Source organism: Stigmatopora nigra, chromosome 11, assembly GCF_051989575.1.
Source record: "Stigmatopora nigra isolate UIUO_SnigA chromosome 11, RoL_Snig_1.1, whole genome shotgun sequence".
Lineage (NCBI taxonomy): Eukaryota > Metazoa > Chordata > Actinopteri > Syngnathiformes > Syngnathidae > Stigmatopora > Stigmatopora nigra.
In genome coordinates, this window is record NC_135518.1 from 11,484,296 (window position 1) to 11,506,410 (window position 22,115).

Below are 22,115 nucleotides of genomic sequence, written 5' to 3' on the forward strand. Positions count from 1 at the left end.
AATAACCTAATCGATGTGGCCCTGCAGTGTTTGCAAACTGGAATTAAAAACGCCGATAATTGATCTCTTCCATTTCTCCTTCACGCCACGCCGTTCTTTATCGAGCCACCGAGGATGACGAGAAGTCGCCGGTTCAGATTTAGCGTGACTTCTGGCCTCCCCGCCCACCCTCCATTCCTTTATTCTCCGTCGACATCCATTCTATTTGAAATTTGCAAGCCGTAGCGTCAGCTTAACCAAAAAGGATTAAGTCCCAAACCCAACAGAGAACACAGATAATGCTCAGTAATTGGTAAAAAATGAAGATGAATGGGACGGCTAGATAAGGACCAATTAGCTGCTGGGAATGTACAGCTGCGGTCTCCCCACAGAAGGCTCTCAGGGGCCGGAGCCCCCCTTTTTTTCCTCCAGAACGTGCAGACAAACCCAAACACACTCACACATACACACAAGCATGCAAGCACTAGGGTGGGGTTGCCAGAAATTAGCCTGATGACCCTGGAATGGAGAAAATGATGCTTCCTCCTTGTCTTTCCATCTTTTCCCTAAACTCACATGCAGGCAACACTCCAGGTACGAGGACCATGCCAACTGAGCAGGCGGCGGTGATTTTGGATTTCAAAGTAGGCTAATATCCGTGCTTAGCAAGATACGTTGGAATCGCTCAAGTCGAACACTACTATTCAGGATACCCATGTCAATATTTAGAATGGCTTTTTGGGATTTAAACAGTTAAAAGGGCCACTGTTTGCTAAGAATACAGTGGTAGTACCCCTACTTACAAAAGTCTCTAGTTAAAAAATACTCAGGTTATGAAAATCAGAAAAAAAGTTGCAAGAGAAATATAGGCGAATTAAAAAATGTTGCCCTGTCAATGGCAGGCAATGAGTTTACAAGTAAAATATTAAAATATTACTATGAAAAGTAGTGCAAGATTATATATAGACCACATTTCAGCACCTGCAAAAACTCACATATAAGCCACACTGCATAATTAACTGCAGAATTCAAAGTAGATGAGGGAGAAATAGCAATAATTGTAATATTGGAATATTTGTTTTTAATGGATTACTAACAAATACATGGTCTCGCTGTTACTATTTCCTGGGCCATATGACCCCCATTTATTAGTCTATATATTCTATTCTATGTTCTATATTTCTTTCCCACCCCTCCTGTCCTTTGTTTCCCTAACAAATGGAGAAATGTTGCTGAAAACTGGGCAGCTTGTTCTTTTAAGCCAAGTTTGTAGGGAAGCCAAAGTAAGGGGGGGTGCTAAATCACACAGACGTGTTAATCTCCCTCTTTGCTGGATTCGGTTTTGAAAAAAAAAAAGGTTGGTTTATGAAAGAGCTTCACAGCTCCATGAAGACTGAAAATGTATTTTGAAGTTGTCACACAAAAATGTCTTAAAACTGCACTGGTCCAAAGGGACATTTTTTTTCAGCCTGGCATATGTATGAAAATGGCTTTGTACTGTATGTATAGACACAGCTGAAGTCTCCACTGCGCAGAAGTCGATTAGGAAGCGGCGCATTTGAGCAGTCTTCTCGCCACTTGTGTTTCTTTGGTTGGTGGCATCATCTGGCTGATGACAGTCAGAATTCCCATATCTAATTACGAGCGGGATTTCAGCTCCATTAGAGCTACGTGGCGACGAGTCGGATGAGTGGCGTGGCGAGCCGGGTAGTGGGAGGGGCTTCTGACGACGGATGGATGGACTTTGGTGAAATAATAAAAGGAGGAGAGGTCTAATATTGTTATCTCTACCTCCCACACCCCTCCTTTCGGAGAAACACTTTGTTTTCTTTCCACGCTGGATAAAAAGAAGAAAACAATTCCTTCTGGTGGAATTGGCAGGTGTTTGTTAGTGGGCAGCGGACAGTATTTTCCCTCCCAGTAATGAAGGTTGGGGCTGGGGTCAGTGCACAGAGGAGGGCTGGGGAAGGGTGGTGGGGCCTGTTTATCCCCCCTCAAGGCCCAGCGCCACACGTGTTTTGCTTGGTCTGTGATCTGTAATTGTGGCATTTCCTGAGAGGCGTAGGAACAATCCACAGTGTGCTCTAGAGGGGGGGCTACTCCTAACAGGCGACCCCCATTCACTCCCATTAACAAACCAAAAAAAAAGAAGAAGAAAATCACTGTTTTTGCATATTCCCAACGTTCAACACTAGGTTTTTTCTTGGTCCAACTGTTGGTTTGGTTTGCTTTAAGAGTGGAATTTGCTGTTTTTTTGTTTTCTTTTAAATCCTAGCATTAAGGGAAAAGGGAAAGTCTAATTGAGATGAATATTTAATGAAAGAGAAGAGCGTTAGGCTGTTCAATTTACATCAACACAAAGACAGCGGTGGCCGATCCAACTCTACAAACGGAACAGAGTGTCCTTCACGGGCTGGCTCGGCTTTCAGTCGCTTCGCATAAATGCTCGGAGGAGGCACCTGTAGCTAAGAGCTTTGGGATTTAATACAGTCGTGCAGCCCAATTAGATCAATGTCATGGCTGGTCATGTTAGTGTATACATATCCTGCAACAAAGAGGTATGTAAAATCTGGGTAGGTAGGTAAGTATATATATAAGCTACAGGTAGAGACTAGTACTGTATGTACAGTGAGAAAAAAAAGGTATGGTGTAAGTAGGGTAGGTTAAGAATGATGGGAGATAGATACAGAAAGTCCCCAGGTTATTTAAGAGCATTCTAGACCATGTTTTGCTCATTTTATAGGTTTATACTTTGGATAGAGGGGAGAGTGAACATAGATGAATCCTCCATACTAATAAGCAGGCTTCTTCACGTTCCCTTTCAGTAAAATGGCTGTTTCTTTGCGGTATTTCGTCCTCCCCTGATGGAAGTAAAAAATGGTTTGCCCAGTGGAAGGAATTTGGCATTAGCTCTTTGAAATGGGCAGTTTGGTTGGCAGTTTTGTCGGCCATAGTCGTGTTTCAGTTGCAAATAAAGCATTGAAAACGTGAACTCTTCATCCAGCCTCTTGTTTTTCTTATTAGAATGTTTCGGACTGTTTTTATAATGAGTATGCAAACAAAAATGTTGACTTGGACGGTGAAATAGCAACAAAAACAGGTCATAAATCGAGGATTGCCTCTCTAGGCAGAAGGACGTAGATACAGTATGACGTTTGATAGTGGCAAATAGAACTCTATCGAGAGAGTGAAGCGGAAAAGGGGCAGACATTTCCAAATAGTTGAATTGCCATCAAGCAAGTTGATATTGTGGTGGATTTAGCGGTATTAAATATAATCCAAGGGTGGGGACAGATGAAGGAGCGACGCAATAACTCTACGACGTATTATCGGGGATGACTCTAGCTGGCCACCCCTGTCACAGGCGAGTGGTTGATCTAAACACGAGATTGCCGAGACACCCGGTAATCAATATGAGGATGGTTTTCAGTACCAAACATCATTTGTCTCCAAGACCATTCCTTTGACCAAACGAAGCATTAATTCAAATCATAAATCTGAGCTGATTTAAATCCGCCAAGAGAGTGAGCGGCGAGATGGGGAGGAAGGAGGAGGTAGAACGCCGTGGGGGTGTCGCGCGGCCCTGTCGAGCTAATGATTTATTTTCTACATTTCTGCGAGCGAGAGATTTGTCCATACTCGCTGACAGGTCACCTTCAAACGCCACTGGCAGACTGTTCATCACCATGCAGACGAGCGCGGCCTCATCGCGGCGGGTAAATATTAAAGAAAAAAAAAAAAAGAATCCAATTGATTGCGGATGGGGCCGAGAGGCGTCGCCGCCGTATATTTCACTCGTCGGCGGCTAATGCCGGGATGCACCTGAGAGCCGCTCCCGCCCTTCGCCAAGCTAGAATTACGATTCCGGCGTGGCGTGGCCAGCCCGGGCTCAAGGTTACCATTTAAATTGTAAAAAGATAAAAGAGTTTCTTATTAGCTCCATTGCCGTAGCCTTGCTGCCTGTACCCACATTTATCTTTATTTCCGTGACCTCGTGCGCTCTTATTCTCTTCCGTCTTTCTTTTTTTTTAATGCACTCAATTCTCTAGGAGTGATGACCTCACACTTTGTGCATTCCGCATTGTTAAAATCGCCTTGGTGAACGCATCCTGTTTTTGTGTGCGGTGTCAAGTGTTAGCGGGCGAGACGTTTGCCAATAAGTGAATCCAAAAAAAAAAAGCTTCCCATTTAGATGGTGGAAGCTAGAGGGAATACATTTGGTTTATAATTCGGGATGGGCTCACGGATTTGCTCTATTGTCGTTACCTTTAATATACTAAGTGCTTTTGTGTGATATCATGAAAATCCTTCTGCATTTTAGGGCTAATAATTAATTGGAATGGTGGATTGTGAACGTAGTGATGGTGGTGGTGGGGGACGGGGGACGGGGACAGGGGGGGGGGGGGCTTTCACAGCAATTCAATTAGGCCTTGTTAAAAGGCTGATAGCTTTGGGAAATTGTGTTCACAGATTCACTTAGCCTTCAAGAGCGTTGTTTTTCCTCCACTTTCAACACAACAATCTCATATGTCAGGTGAGGGAAAACTAAAGCGATTCTGAAAAAAGCTTGGTTACAAAAATTTGGCAAAGTCGGTATTTTGCGACTACTGGGGAAATCTGACATTTATTTTGGCGTTATTTGGGGGTAAGATGGTATATATTGTTGGGTCAAGAGAATCAGACATACTGTACTTTGCTGTTAAGTGCAGTTAAAACTTCCATTAGTTTGCTGGATTGGTGCCGCAAGAATATTGCATTGAAAAGACTATAACTAGGTATTTTACAAAGGGTTATTAGTACAGTGTATCCATATTTAAGGTACAGGCTGCAAATTTGTTCAAATGTTCAATAACGTGGATCTAAACACTAAGATCTAATCTATTTTTAATCATTTTAATCTGTATAGTTCAGTCGCCATACATTATACCGTCCAATTTTATGTTAAAAATTAGAGGTAGTATATTTCAAGCTCGCTTCTACTTTTAGGATGTTTAAAAATAATCAACAATTCAACCGAATTGAGTTCAGGAAAAAAATTTGGCGCAAGTATAAATATGACTATATTTTCTAAAACCTTCTAATTGAGAGCCACACCAAAAAGCAATGAAAACTATCATAAGCTTTTTGTTTTTTGTGCGTCCTCACCAACGCTCGAGCCGAGGTCTCCGTTCTCACCGTCCGTCCCGTGATGATGGTTAGCGTTGGTGTGGTAGCCGCCCATTGCCTCCAACTTGATTTTCTTGACCTTCATGGCCTCTGCGATGGCCGCGTTGGCTGCTGCCGCTGCTGCCGCCGTTAGACCTTGACGGGTGCAAAAAAACAGCAGACATATTGCTTAGTCCCTGCCTATTTCAAACATATGGCCAGTAACTTAATTGCCATGAATATGGCCCCCCAAAAAATGAACATAAATCCAACAAGGGCTGGAAAAAACTACCTAAGCAAATACAATAAAATAAGAGAACTTCATAAAAATCCACCATGAATAAACATAAGTACCTTTTCATTAGGTAATGGAATATTTTCACAGCAGGCAGCCATTATAAAAGTATCTTAGTATATTCATATATACATAGACACATGTACAGACCCAAAATATATCCAGTTTAGTTTAGATGTATATAGTATATGTATATATAGTCTTTAATTTTCTCCAAAATGGACAGGGAGCTTTATAATCCGGAGTGATTTACATGTGGAAACAAAATAAAATGTGTCATTCATTGACAGTGCGCCTTAAAATGTGGTGCGCCTTATACTTGTGAAAATACAGAACTTTAAATCTTTAAAGACGTAACCGCACAAACAAAATGGACTGAAATCGAGCTAGTATGTGAGGGACAATAGACACACATATGCCAAGCGCACTGCAGAGATCGTAAAGCATCGAGTTTGTCATTGCGGTACTTTCGGAGCTTCTGGTTGTATCGAACGTGACTCGAAATCTTTATTCATGAGGCCTCTTTCTCCAGCGGTGGGGACGAATAACGCCAACGCTCTTCCGGGTCTGCACGCGTTCCCGGGAGACTCTTCTGGATTTTCGACAATATCAAAAGATGCTCCATTCGAAAAAAGAAGACCACAAAAAAAGCAGAAATATAAAGGAAAAGTGCTTATTAGTGGAATTGCTTAGATCTGCAATTGACTATATCACCTGGCCTTTGGCTGCTTCTACTTAATATGCATCTTTGTCTTCGCTATCGTGCTTAGAAGCAGCCGTTAGCATTAAGACGATGGGAATCGAACACGGGGGCCCCGGCAGAAGACGGACAGATGGCGAGAGTCACTCTGTGCATATCATTTGGAGGCTTGTTTGCATCTTAAAATACATCGGGACCATATTGATGCACTGTATACATCATGTCAGTGATGGCCCTCTCGTTTGCAGACGGCTGTTCCATATGCAAAAGGCGTCAGAGGAGTACAACAACAAAAAAAGAAAAGAAAAAATCACGGGCCCATAAGAAGGTGATACTTGTGCACATAATGAATGTGGCCTCTGCCCGAGCTGAAGGTCAGCCTTCATTTGTGTATAATGACCAAGAGTCAACTGTTTCCCAAATGAGACGTATGCAGAACAGACTGCAAAGTAAATATTGAAATCACCTCTGGGGCTGTTTTGTGTGATGAATTCAGCCCACAAATCAGGTGCAGCCAACGCCTGGCTGTTGCCCCCTCCTGCAGATTTGTGAGTGCTCGATTGTATGGCAACCGCTGTGAACTTAACATTTGCCGGGACCGCTGAGGATTTGTTAATTGTCGTTTGTTTGCTTTATCAAGACAACAAGTGACAATAACTGATTCCTCAACCACTGCTGTCAAAGTAAATGGATTTCTTTTCCAAATTTTGATAAAAAAGACATTTATTTTTGTAAGAGGCATAGAAAAAGCCCAAATGTCAGTAAAATGTTAACTTTGAATTAAAAAAGAGGATATTTTTGTATTATATAACTTTAATATTGTCTTTTTATCACTAAAATGCAGCAAAATTTTTTTTAAAAATCCTATTCATGCAAAGTTTGAGTCTGCTTGTATGTGTGGAAAGTTGTGTTTTATTTACATACTGTCCTTAAATGCACCAAATGATGCATTGTTTTTTTTCCCATTGAGTCAATGGTCAACCATTGAAAACCTTAAAAAAGTTAGCCTTGACCTGCCATTTTTTCATATTTCCCGTACGATTTTCCCCCCACAAAGCTTAACCGTTAAAAATACCACTTGACAGGTATACATTTGTTAAAAAGAAAAAGATCAGTTAACTATTTCATCCCAACAGATGAATTGTCATATCTTCCAAAACGGCAGGCCGCCACGACGGGCGTAATGAGAAAGACAGGCAAGTCCATTAAGCCGCGGGAAGTCTGAAACGTCAACATTCCACTCGGTCACTAATCTGCATTCATTACCATGCAAACAAAACAATCCCGCCTCGTATAGTCAGCCAAAGTCACCTTTAAATTCAGACGGTGGCGGCGATGGCGGTATAGAACCAGGTAGGATTCAAAAGCAAACAAAAAAGGAAAGGCAGAACCCGTCCAAGAATTAATGGAGACTAGCGTGGCGGTGTCACACGGGGAGCACCAAACAGCAAATAACAGAGACAAGGTCTGACGGTAGCCCTTGGAGCAGCTGTCATATTAAATAATAATGAAGGATCTATTAATATGCAAAGGAAGCAGCAGCCGACTGGCTTAACGCTGTCATGCCTCCGCATATTGTCAGGATCTTCATCATTAATTAACATGCTAGCTGCCCCATACCTGCGCCAATGTCAGAACATTCTTACAACAAACACCCCAATGCCTGTGCCCTCCGCAACTATCTGACATAATTGAATTAAAATCAAATTATCCTCACGCCGCTGCACAAAAGACGCAATTGTCTTTTTCGGAAAATGAAACTTTTCGCTCCCTTGAAGGCGGAAATTCCGACGTTTAGATGTTGGGTTACGAATGTGGCGGCATAATAACGACGTGACCTGAGGTGCTCTTTTTCAGGGTGTAGTGCACCTCACTTAAACTCTGCTAGATTGGATCACGATACATTTTAATATCAATTATGGAGTTTAGTAATTTCGGTAACCTAACTGACTGAGGGGAAGAGTAGTGAGGCAACAAGAAACAAGACTTAAGTCGTCATTTGAGTGAATTTCTATTCAGAAAAATGACCAAAAAAAAAACAACTGTCGAGATTAACCAGCCTTGACGAAACAATCGACGAGCGCTAACGTGTTTTTTGAAAATTGTACTTTTAAACAGAACTATAACTCTCTATAAAACAAAAATTGGATCAAAACTGTGATTTAGCTATACTTTTAGAGATATAGTGGTACACCACTGGTATGTCATCTTCAATTTTTGGCGACACCAGTGGACAAAAGTGGCATGACTTTACCATAATGTACTGATTTTCTGGATTTATGTCCAATCAATGTAAAAAATTATGTGGATTCTGCAAATTTTGCTTCATATTTTGGAAAAAATGGCCTGAAAAACCAGCATCGAGACAATTATACGACTAATGTTTTAGATTTTAACATATGGGGGAACACAGATATCGCAGTTTTACTGTAGTTTTAACTTCCAGTAAGTAAAAAAATTCAAGGTTCCCCTGTCTTATATCATCAGCAAGTATGTGAATTCTTGCAGGTACAATATACTTTACTGTAGGTGGTATTCATTTCTCTAATGGTAAAGTCAGTCTCGCTGGCGCGTAAATGAATTACTCTGAAGCTTTTGCGGCCAAAGTGTGATCGGAGGTTCTCACTGCACTTAAAAGGAGATGTCATCTCCATGTGGTGTCAGTCCACGCCAAATAATCCCATTTGAGAAGGTCGGGAATTTTGGGTTGGAGGGCCAATCCGCCTGTGACGTTTTGCACCACCTGAAAAACTCCCTCGTGTACTTACATACCTGCTTTTTACACAAGTACACAAGAGAGTATTTCCTTAAATGGGATGCTAAGCATGTTAGGGTGTCCTCTTTGCAAAATGGCGGCGGTGTCAAGGGCAAGCATACGTACAGATGTTAACAATGTGTTTGCGCGTGCCGATTGTTGCTCTTGTTAGCGTGCGAAGGAAACCTGCACAACAGCGTAGGCGTTGATTTTAATCTAACGCGATTTGCATGTTTAGAGGCGGTGAAAATACAAGGTTTGTAGATGAATGAATCATAAACACCACGGTGGGTTGGGGCTCGTTTGGGAGAAAGTAAAATGGATTTGACAAATTTGAGCTATGATGATTTAGGTGGAATGTGGAAAGTAATCTTGCGCCACTAAAATGTCAAAAACATTAAAGTCTCAATGTAGAAGGCTTTTTAAGGAGGAATGAAAACTTTTGAGGAAGTATTAGGACTATATAGACCAGGGGGGTCCATTTCATGTGGGCCATTTAAATATAATAACTAGATGTTTTAATTTTTTTAAATTGGATTAAAAGAAATGGATCAAAAGCCCTAAATAGTCAATTTTTGTAGATCTAAAGCAATGTTTATTTGAGCTTTTTATTTATTTTTTAGTATTGGAAAATGTCTTTTAATCTTGTTTTTTATTTCAAATGGAAACAAAATATTTTTGGGGAAAACGGAAACTATTTGTAAATTTATTTTCAGATTTTACCAAATGCTTTTTGAACTAAAAACAAGAAAAAAATAGAAAAATTGCAATAATTGATTTTAAGAAGAGGAAAATCAGGAAATATAATATACATCTATCATCATTTGATTTATTTTCTCGGGCCTTACAAAATGATGCGGCGGGACCACATTTGGCCCCTGGGCCGGCACTTTGACACCTGTGATAGACTGTTTCAAGTATAAGAATCATGAAATATTTGCAAACCTTTACACTAATCACCCTTAGCCTAAAATATGTTTTCTAGATCCACTCCAGTCTACAGTACATTCTTTGTTTCAATTGTCTTGCAAAGTCTAAAAGTAGACATTTGCTTTAATGACACCTCCATTTTCAATCTTTGATAACTGCAAAATGTTGATTTGCATGAGCAGGTTGCAGCTATAATAAATCATGTCGCGCTCCAAAACTTGTTAAGTGTCATTAGTGTCTACGCCTGATTTGAAAAAAAATGTTGACAATGAGCTCATTCTACATTCAAGAAAATGGTCACATTTCATCTGACTACCATTATGCGTGTCAGATAAATATGCTAAATGTCTGTAAAGAATCCCAAAGATGCCTCTTTGCTCACAAATTCCCATTTAATTGCATCTAGGGCGAAACCGTCATCAATATGCACAAAGCTGCAACCTCAAGTGAAAAATGAATTTATACGCCATGACGGTTGAAGACACTTTTTCATCTCGGCCCATCTTTCCATCCATCAGCATTCTCTGGACCTGACATTAATTAGCCGCTTGCTTAGATGCTAACTTATGTGTAGTCAATTATATCCAATTAGGCAACTGTCAAATTCTGTAACTTCCCTTAACATTTCAAGCATAAAGCTTACATCAATAGAGATGTGCCAATCACCCATTTTGGCAGAAAAGCCTGGTTTTCCAATCCCTAAATATCTAAATCAGCGGTGTCAAACAGCTTAATTTTAGATCAAGTGGGCCGGACCAGTAAACTCATTTTTAAATTACATAGAACTAACAATAAGCCCACTTTTTTTCCTTTGTATTAGTCACTAATACTAATAATTAGTGCAAAGAATGAGTAAATTATCAAAATGTGAATTAACAGAATTTTCCTTTTACATTATGAACAATATATTACGAACAAAGAATAACACAAGAACATTAATAAATCAATTCATGTTGTCTGCACGTACTAAAACACTGCGCCCCGAACGGATAATACAAGAACTACAAATTTTAAAGAAAATTCATTTTTTTTATACAATGCAGCTTTCTTCCCCGGGCCGTACCAAACCATCAGATGGCCCGGATCCGGCCCGCGGGCCGTGTGTTTGACACCCCTGATCTAAATGCTTGTATTCTTAAAATCAGCGACTGTCAGACAGGAAAAATGGCGTTGGAGGACCGTTAGGAAGACGGTTATGAGAACACGGAAAACCTCAATTACTTTATCAGTGGCGGCTGAATACCCCGACTAAATGTCAAGATCAGAGCATCCCTCTGGGCTTTAAAGGGGACGGCATCAAAAGGCTTCTCTGTTCAACTAAATAACACGACTCTTTCTCATCATTGTCCTCCTCCGCACTGGCGTCGCCCTTTAAGTTCATTTTTCTGCAGATAGTAAGCGACCTCGCCCTACGTGTTCAAAGCAAGTGATTGTGTTGAATGTGTTTCATATTAACTTTCAAACGCCTCAGCAGACAATGCGAGCTTGCCTTCGGGATGAAAAATCACTTTCGGGATTAGATTACGGTCGGAGAAGAGATAACTCCAGTCGGGAAAAGCAACAAGGTGTTGTTATTTGATCAGAAAGACTTTGTTGGACATGGAATCGGATTTACGGAAGAGGATTAGGGATGTTGGAATAAAAAAGATTTTGACTTTCTCAGAGTGCTGAATTGAATCTAAGAATTCAGATTTTTTTTCGTAGATTGAAGTCAGAGTTCTGGGATTAAAATCAGACAAAATCTGACTTCAGTGGCCCTAATTTAAAGATCAAATTTAAAATTAAGTCTAATTTAATGCTGATTTGGAATCATTCTGGTTTTAAAGTGAGAATACAGAGATTAAAACTAGCCAAAATCTGATTTTAGAAGCCCTAATTTAAAGTTCAAATGTAAAATCAAGTCTAATTTAATCCTCACTTGGAGTCATTTTGGCTTTAAAGTGAGAATTCCTGATTTTTCTATAATTAAAATCAGAATTCTTCAGCCCTTTTCAAATGAGAACTCATAGAATTTCCCAAACTATCATTCACATCCTAAACTCCAGTATTATTCTACTTGTATTACGTATAGAGTACTTCAGTAAATATCATTTACACCAAGTGAACTCTGAAAAAAAAACAGTGTAACACCGTAAGATGCGTTAAAAGGAAGAAGACAACAATATGCAAATAAGGGCACTTAAAGCCACCAACATCAAAGTAGTCACAATGAAGCCCGCCGCAAATAGAACAAAAGCGTTGCTTGCAATAAGACTGGGCCTGAGGCAGCCCAAATGCTTGCTGTTGATTCTTGTGGCGATAAGCTTGCTTTAGCGTCAACCGGTGCCTATGTACATATAGCAGTGGAGTGGATTTAATCGTGCTAATTAGAATGCACCCCGGGCAACAATTGCAACATCTACCGGAATAATCAGAGAGAAAAGATCTCCACTTCAATTTATTCAACCTTGCCTTTGTGGTTGTTGTTGTTGTTGGGTTTTTTTTCCATCGGGGCTTAAGCAAACGATCTGTTTTTGGTGAATGAGTGAATGGTGACTGTTTGGTGGTTTTCGGACTGGTCGCCGTTTTGAGGGTGAGTTGAGGGGAGTCCCACAGTGGTGTGTTATCGGCGATGTCCGGCACCCTGATGTGAAAAATATGCCCCAATGTGCACTAAAATGTGAGTGTTGCAGATATCATCATATTGTGTGATGCCTTCATGCACCCAGGGAAGTCCCGGAAAATCATATTAGGATTAACTCAACATCAAAGAATTGACTTGTGCTGTTTTAAGTGGGTTTTGTTTTAAAAAGATGGGGGAAAAGTCTTTTTAGTGATCACAAGAAGTTTAAACCTAAAATGAACAGAATGCCAAAATAATTCTTAATATATATGAAAGATTTTTGTTCTCGGGTTTCTTAATAACCCTTTGTGAAGTTATTTTTGGGGGAAATATTGCTCCATTGAAACTAAAGAGTTAAATATTCTCTCTTTACTAAACTTTGTTATTGTCGAGTTCATTGTGGTAATTTGCCATTTATTTTTTGGTTAAATTTTAACATCAGTTAGACTAATTGGTATTTGTTACATCAGTTTAATTGTTGATTTTAATTTTATATTTATACAACAGAGTGGCACAGTGAAAGAGTGGTTAGCACACCTGGCTCACAGTTCTGATTGGTTCAAATAGAGTAGACAATTAATTTAGAGTCTTCAATGAGCTTATCATGCATTTTTTTTGTTTTTTGAGTGGAGTACCCATAGAAAAGCCACTCAGACACAGGAAGAACATTGAAACTCCACACAAAAAGGCCTGGATTGAACCCTGCAAGGCAGTTGTGCTCACCCCACCTTCACCATACCATCCATATCATTTCCATTCATATGAATTGAATATTTTGGTGGGGAAACCAAGCCTACCTGTTGGTGGCATCATGCCCGGGGACATGAGACCAGGGACCGTGTGGGGCATGATGTGAGGATTCTCTGGCGACGTCACGCTCTGGGTCCTCTTCGGTGGCCGGCCGGGTCTGGAGCTGGAAAGAACCACAAGAGAGGAGAGAGGGTAAGAGAGCGCGGAGGTGTCGGAGGAGGGGGGCCCGGGCGACGGCTGCTGTTGTTGTTAACATTTGAAGCGTTCCACAAGCAGCTAACACGCACTGTAAATAAATTCCCTTTCAAGGACAGTTGCTTTCTGCGGCTCAACATAATAGACTTCCATAACTAATTAGATTACACGCTGAATTCATTTCCTTTTATTGAAGATCAACCACTTTTTGATGCATAATTCATAGCCCATACCTCGTTACCTGTTCCCGCGTATTAATATCCCCCACACTATTTGAATTGCCTCGTTTGCATATGCTAAAACCCTCAGCCCGCGTCAGTCTGGAAATTACACTTTAACTTGTTATAATTATTGCAGTCAAGCCACTATTGATTTATGAGACTTTTAAAAACCAAATATGTGTAGTTGCAGTAATGAATGATATTTTAAGCTTCTTCAGGAAATTAAAAGGCAATGGCTGCCTTAGGAAATGTTCCGCTTGCTTGATTTAATGCATGCCATCGCTGGAAGGTGGTGTGACAGAGTGATTCAGACCTGTTGGACCACTCCGACGGGGGGGATTTTATTACGGCGAACGAGGGGCACGGATCCAGTCGTGATAAATGACCCAGTCACATGACTTGGGAGGGGGGAAAACGAAAAAAATAAGGTCTTGGAAGCTAACTTTCAACACGTCTCACTCATTGGTGTGTTAATACAGCTCCCAGTTGCAATCAATACCTACTTTGCTGCTTTAAATTTATAAAGTGAAGCCTAAGGGGTGAGGGAAAGAAAAAAAATCATATTATAAAAGGGGCAAAGAGTCCATAAAAAGTAGACTCTGCTGTCTGTGCTGAAGATGAATTATGATCAACTTGACACTGGTGACATATTGGCGTCATAAATTATTCGTTGTACAATAGACGGAGCGTTATCAGGCTACTAAATCCTATCTAAAATGAGATGGTGTTCTTGTTTAAAATTTGGAAGATCGTACATAACCAGAATAACATGACGTTCAATTCACAGAGAGAAAATAAAGTCAGAAATCAAACTGTTGGACAAAGCCTATGGAGGGTTAGCACCGTAGATTTTCTTTTAATAAATGGATTAAAAGGACTGGATTAAAAGCCCTGAATATTCAGTTTTTTATAGATCTAAAACAATGTTTATCTGAGCTTTTTTTAAAATATATCTTTAGATTTTACCAAAAGATTTTTGAACTAAAAACACAGTAAAAATTGATAAAAATGACAATTATTGATTTAAAAGGGGGAAAATCAGGAAATTTAATATAAATCTATACTCTTCATTTTAATTTGATCCTAAAACAGAAAGTCGCCACTCATGATTTACTTTCCGGGCCTCACAAAATGATGCGGCGGGCCAGATTTGGCCCCCAGGCCGCCACTTTGACACATGTGCCCTATGGGCCCATTTAGAGTGTCCAATCAGTCTAGGATGCTTGTTTTTGGGATGTGGGAGCTAACCAGAGTACCCAAAGAAAACCCACACAGGCCTGGGGAGAACATGCAAACTATACACAGGTAGATAAGAACCCACTGGGGTTGCAACTGTGAGACAGACAGGCAAACCACTTAGGCACCGGTCCGAAAATGTGTTACTATAGTAAAGATGTGCTTCCTTTTTTTTTTCTTTTTTATTGAACACTTGTGGCTGAATCTGGCGCCCGCTCTCATCAAGCATTGTGGTCGTTTGCCTTACAGCCCATCTCATTGCTTTTCCCACAGGCGGCATCGGCAGCAAACGGCCTTAATAGTGGAGTTTATTCAGCCGTGTCTTGTGAGGTTTACTTACCTCGGCTCTCGCTAATAGAGTGCGCTCGCTCGGGCTGTCTGAATGTGCTGACTCTGGCAACGTGGCTCCAGAGGACTAAAAGCCGACCCGCATTCAACCCTTTGTTGGGTAGCGGGATAAAAAATAAAAAAAATAGACGGGCCAACGTTGGAACGAAAGTGAGAGGAGGGCATCGTGTGAAAGGAAGGGGGGAAAAGGAGTACCCACTTCAAGATGGGAATGTCCGCAAATGTAATTCCTATTTCTATATGCCTCTTTGATCGGAGTAGAGGGAGCGATCGTGGACGGTTTGGCTGTCATCACTTTCACTGGCGGGCCAGCTGAATTATTTATGAAACACCTCCATGGAGAAAGGCTATGTGATGGCTAAAAGGCTTTTTGCCAACGATACAAAAAGCCAAAAAAAGGTAGTCAAATGGACAAAAAAAGTGATGTTAAAGGATAACGTGAACTCTAGTAAAGGAGGGGAAAAAATACAGTGGAATAAAAGTGGTTTGTCAGCTTGTATGTATTCATTCTGTCAGGGAAAGTAGCACAGATGTTGTACTTGAGATGTGGGTGATGTGTATAGTTGGTTTTAAGATAAGAGTAAGATAAGACAAGACCAGGACTTTGGGATTTGAGACTGAGGGCCAAGATATAGTCACTAAAATGAGTCTGAGGCCAAAGTGGGTATTATGAGTTACAATAGTAGTGACCAAACATCTGTGACGGTCAGGATAACTAACAGAGTGCATCCGTGGAGGAAGTCAACATGGCCTCCAACAATAAAAGTGCCAGGCTATTTATCAAGCAGCCGCTATAAATAGCTTGACACAGAAAATGGCCCAAACTAGGCCATTATTTCAGAATGTAGAAAGAACTGAATGCATGTTTGTCTTTGTTACAGTGTTCCTATTAGAGCATGCCCACGTGGGTTTTCTCTGGGTACTCTGATTTCATCCCCAAAACAAGCTTGCTCAGGTCGCTCTAAATTGTCTGTAAGTGTAAATGTTTTTTGTTTCATTGTCCCATGCCTACTGTCCGTATTTTGCTGGGATAGGCTCCAGCACCCCCATTACCATTTGTAAGGATAAGCGGTAAGAGGACCACTTGGGAAACCCAAAGAAAACACTCAAGAAGGGTGAATACTGCACAGTAATCCCTCGATTATCACGGACTCACTTATCGCGAATTCACTACTATTTTTTGCCGCTATAAATTATTAAAAAAAATTTAAGTTCAATAAAAATGTGAAAATCCATGTTGAAACTTGTAAGCCACTCTTTTAACTAGGACAAAAAAATGGACTGTATTTTAGAAAGACTGTAAATCAGGTAGTACAAAAGTGTCAAAAAACGAGGGGAAAAGTGTGTTTTGGCACTTTTTTTAGTCCGCTAGTCCATAAAGTTACCACGTGTGAAGTCGCAAGACGAGTGAAAAAACGAGTGGAAATCGTTTATTCTCCCAGCATCTTTCATCTGGTGTAAATTTGTGCGGAAATAGAGACAATATTGAACACTGGAAGGTCACTTGCGAAACAAATGCTTCCAGGCTTTATTTACATTCAAGCGGCTGAGGTTGAGGATATTCCAAGACCTCCCATCTCTGCTGGCTCCAATTAAGCAAAGCAAATAGGCCCCACCAGCAACTGGGACTCATATCTATTTCTTTGTTTTGCCGGCGTCGCCAAAAAGAAAATAACGCTGAACTTTCTCTGAACCGAACCCCCTTTAATAGCCCAGCCCGGAGTTGACCCGACAGAGTCGCCTGGAACCCGATACTCGCCGACGCACTACACAACGTCGGCGGGCAATGGGATTAGGCGGGGCCCAACACGAGTCCAATTTCAACGCCCCGACACAATAAAAGCCTCAATAATTGCATTGGCGTTCTCACCCCGCTTTACAGGAAGCGATAGGCGTAGAATATCGCAAAAAGAGGACGGAAACTGCGACTGAGATCTCATTACTCACAACGCGGCTAATGCGGTGATTACGATCGGTTATAAATCAATCGATAATGCGGAGCCCCGGCCGGCGTAGTGGATTTTGTTACACGCTCCGCCATCTTTGGGAATCCAAGCCGATTATGTCAACAGAGATGGCAATATTATTTTCCGGCTGTTCTGATTGAGCCATTAACCTTTTATCGGGGCTTTTTGTTTGACGTGCCTAAAAGGTAGACGCGAAGATATTTATTCCATTTCCGCCGCCGACAAACAAACGAGCGAATCATTGGGTGTGTAAACAAAAGAGCCGCGTAGGGTCTCCGCCAATCAGACCTTATAAAATATTAACCCGCTGTCGTTTGCCCTTTGAAAATCTCTCACCTCGAATTCCCCCTAATTGTTCCATTTCTTTATCTCTCTGCCGCAGAGAGTAAATAAATTAACAAAATAGCTTTTATCGCCCTGTGTAACCTTTTAACTGAAGGATTATCTGGGGTTTATTTTTCATTTCTCCAGCAGCGATAGCAGAGCGCGCCGCCATCCATTGATTGGTTGGCAAGAGGTGGTGACCAGCCATGAAAACAAGGTCTTATTGATAAAACAAACCACCTCTTTGCCTTTTTTTTTTCTTTTTAAAGTGCCAGGTCAGGCAGCAACGCAGACGTTTTTTGGGGCCATCAGGGACTGGAATATGCTGACTTTATGAGCTTTTATATTTATTTATTTTCTTTGATGTACTATAGGCCAGGTCAAATGGTTTAAAACCGCCTTGAGGGAGTTCTCCATTACTTCGATTATCAATATTTTAGTCTCTTTAAGTATCAATGGAATTGAATAATACATATATTTTTCTTTTTTTCTGTATTATTTAAGTGTGTGTAGTTTGCATGTTATCCCCAGTCTCACGTTGGAATTCTCCGGGTACTCTGGTTTACTTGTCTAAGTATATTATTTAGATTTTTTTCTTATAAATGGATTAAAAGAACTCGATTAAAAGCCCTGAATATTCCATATTCTTATTGATCCAAAACAATGTTTATTATAGCTTTTTAAAATATATTTTTAGATTTTAGAAAACGATTATTGAACTAAAAACTGAAAAAAATGGATTAAATATGACAATTAAAGATTTAAAAGGGGGAAAAATTTAGGAAATTTAATCTACATCTATACTTATTATTTTAATTTTATCCTAAAACAGAAAGTTGACACTCGTGATTTACTTTCTCGGGCCGCACAAAATGATGCAGCGAGCCAGATTTGGCCCCCGGGCCGCCACTTAACAATATCACTAAAGAGAGAATCAAGGGATCCCATAAACTAGAAAGCACATTTTATCTAAAATACTTATACTATATTCTTGTATTTCCAATCCATGTCACCACATCAAGTCAAATGGAGCTATTTTTATCTCTGAAGAAGATTATTCCAATTTTTTTGTTGCTCCTTCTTATCGCAACTGATTTGACATTTGAGATTTCCAATCACCTGCGAGACAAACGACTAACTGGTCGTAAAGCATTCAATAATGTCGGCAAAAAGGCATGCATTAAAAATGTTTCGGCATAAAGAGAAGAGAAAAAAAAGCGGGATGATTTATATGTCCTGCTGACCTTGGCAGTCTATTGCTTGAGATGATCATAATCTAACAGTCACACGATGATACATGGGAATATATTCACACATCCATCTTTTTCATGCAGGCTTCTCATCTTGTATCTGTACTCGCATTCAACTTATTCTGGGATTATCTCCATCAGCATCCCCTTGCACCTGTCAGACAGACGCCGGGCGCAAGTAGCCACGTGAAGCTAATCTTATCGAGATCGAGCGCCGGTTGCTGAGGACGCCAAACGTTTTTTTATATATATTAAAGATGGGGCGGAACAGCTGCATCCGTCTCGCAAACTACGAACATTAAGTAGCTGAACCGTATACTTTTGACCTGAGTTGGGATTGCAAAGCAAAATTGCCTTGGAAATGATTGGTTTAGAATTAAAGTTGGAATTAAGCATGCTAGATTCTGAATGCAGTGACTTAAATTACCATATTTTAACAACTATAAGGCGCACCCCATTATAAGGTGCACCGCATTATAAAGCGCACCTTCAATGAATGACACCTTTAAAAAAAAATCCATATATAAAGTGCACTGGACTATAAGGCGCCTTTTCTATTTTTAAGTGTGTCTTATAGTCGTGAAAATACAATACTCCAAAAAAACCATCTCTGTCCAGATTCCTATGTGGATAACCATTTTGGATCGGGAGTTGCAAAGGGACTGGTCACTTTCAAATATTTTCCTTGGTTTGATTGGAATCGTCAGCTCAAGTATCGGTGGTTACCCTCAAGTCAGTTGAGTACATTTTCATGTAAAATAATACCTAATACAAGGATGTCCAACTCAGTTTGGCTCATGAGCCACGTTAATACCAACTACCATTACTCTCCTACCATTAAAAAGGTAAATTTATTATCATTTTTTAATTATATATATATTTATAAGGCTTTAGTGGCTGTACAAAATAGCTACTTCCAATTTTTTTTGCCCTACACAACTATGGGATGAATAAAAGTAGTATTCATGACAGAAGTTTAAACTAACTTACCGGAATTTTAGATTTATTTTCATTTTTTTTTTTTAAGGAATGCTTAAGAAAATGAAAGAAATCTGTATCCTTCTAATCTTAGTAACACAATTAAGCTGTGGATCCTAAGAGACTTATAACACGTTTTTCCTGTCTTAAAACTAGTTCCAACTCCCTGCAAAGTTATTAAATCGATGACCGATCGTACACTTCCAATCTTTCGGGAGGAGATTTTCTCATCATCGTATTCCATTAGCGTCGTTTGAAGTCTCTCAACTGTGAAATTCAATCTCCAAAACATCTAAAACACCATAAATTGCCGATTACAAGGCGCGCTTCATTAATGGCAAAAAAAGAAAATTTCATAATTGCCGCCACCGCCATCGCGGCAGAATAAAACCCGTGTTTAGTATCACGTCGACGACGGGCCGCGATAATGAGTAAGCAGGCGTCCTAACATCACGGGAACTGACGAGGAAAGCCTAATTGGTTGACTTTTCCACGCCTAATGGAAGATTCTCTTAATTAAAAAGATACTATAGCAAACGTTGGGAATCAGATAGCGCTTAAAGTAAATGCAGTTAATCAAATGTACGCGGCGGCTACACAGTTCCAGGAAAACTCCCGCGAATGAGATGGCATGATACGATTGGCTCCAGTATTTATTATTAAGCGCCTTTGGTTAACAAAACAGAGCAGCAGGTCTTATCTTCAAACCGTGAGGAAATTTCTCCCCTTTTTTTTTCATGAACTCTGATGCATATGAAACAAGTCTTCAAAAACAAGGCTTTAAAAACTTAGCCAGTCAGGGTGCCTTTGAGGATATTTAATTAAAATCTAATCCTGCATTCATTAAGGCTCACATAAATTAAGCTGTCATTCATAAGATTTATGGATTCTCATTTGCATATTGCATACAATTCATCAATTACTCAAGTATGAAAGGAGCGCATTTCCCTCGGAGCTGCCTGCTAGCCTGCCAACATTTGAAATGAGAGAAAGAGCACGACTGTCAGGCATTCAACGGCTAACTTTTCCGACCCCCCCCCCCCCCACCGCCAGCACAATGTCTACCGCGTTGATTAATCTCATTTCCTGGGCATCCCTTACAAGACACACACTCTACTTTTCAACTTTTTCAATTATTTCACCCCCGAACTAACTCTGTAAAGCGGCTACTCACGCAGACTGGAGGCTACTTGCGTCTTTATGTATAAAACATGTCCTTTTTTTGTCGGCGTCATCATAAATTAGAGAGGCTGATGGAGAGGAAATGTCGTAATTTTATTACAAATCCCATCAGGCAAATATTCCGCCTGCTATAACAGCATATTTCCCGTCAGGTTTCCATAGGGAGGAGGGGGTTGTGGGTTGGTTGGGGGGGGGGGGGGGGGGGGTGCTTGTGCATCCGGCAGGCATTCTGACGGAGGCAACAAAGACGATAGCAGATGGGGAGGAGGGGGTCGGAGGGGGGGTTTAAGGGGCGAGGATCTTAAAAAAATTGTTCGGGTGATATGTAATGTGGAATAGGGGGGTGTCAAAGGTCAAGATTCGATCCAGATTGATCCGGATATTAAAATTTAAGACTATTATTTTGGAAAATATATCAGAATAAACCTTTATATCCAATTATTTCATTTTTTCCTAAATAATAAGAGGTTTTGATTGGTAAGAGTGCAAATCTAATAAATTTCCTTGTAAAGCGGCCATTAAAAAATATTGTGAAAATGTAAACACGACTAAATCCAGTGAAAAGGCCAAAAAAGTAAGCCAAAACTGCCTAAAACTGCAAAAATGTTCAAATAATTTTGTGAAAAACACACTAGATGAATAGTAACAATTCTTATTGTTATGTATTCGAGTTAAGCATTATATACAAAGAAATATAAAGTACTTCGGAATACACAAATCCTTTTCTAAACAGTAATTTGAACTCCCCAATTTCCCCCCCAAAAGCTCCAACTGGCCAAACATTCTAAAAAGTACTCTGACTGCCATTTAAAATGATTACCAAACAAAAAAAGTACTGCATCCTTCAACCTCACATCGGGGACTCCAAACCCTCCTAAAGATTCCGTCCTACCATGAAACAAAAGTGTTGCGCTAAAGCCATAAAAAGTCTCTATTTGGATGCGAAGCGATGGGAATCTCAGCAAGGAACGGGTACTTAAATCCGTCCGAGCGTGAATTCATCCAAGATAAAAGGTCAGACGCAAAAAAAAAAAAAACAGGCCACTTGCCGCCATCACCAATAGAATTAAGTGACTCATTAATATGCATGGCTAATAAAGCTGGAAATCCTAAAACAAAAATCATTGTCAAGCATTCCCTTTTAATGGCTCTTATTTTCAGCTTGAGAAGAGCGAGTCTACAGGGCGTATCAATCTTGGGAAGGGGGGCTAGGGGGGTGTCTCACGGAGTCACCTCGCTGTTGTATGCTCATGTCCTC

The 22,115-nt window shown here is 40.3% G+C and overlaps 1 protein-coding gene across 5 annotated transcripts in view; it reads right to left on the reverse strand.

Annotated features, from left to right (window-relative positions):
* Positions 1-22,115, reverse strand: part of dachd (dachshund d) — a 100,895-nt gene that overhangs the window by 34,205 nt on the left and 44,575 nt on the right. For 4 of the 5 annotated variants that reach the window (XM_077728494.1, XM_077728499.1, XM_077728497.1 and 1 more), the window contains exons 2-3: positions 13,204-13,319; positions 5,125-5,280 (exon numbers count right to left, since the gene is read on the reverse strand). In XM_077728494.1, the coding sequence (XP_077584620.1) occupies positions 5,125-5,280; positions 13,204-13,319 (272 nt within the window). The remainder of the gene's footprint in view (positions 1-5,124; positions 5,281-13,203; positions 13,320-22,115) is intronic. The other variant, XM_077728498.1, reaches the window with a different exon arrangement.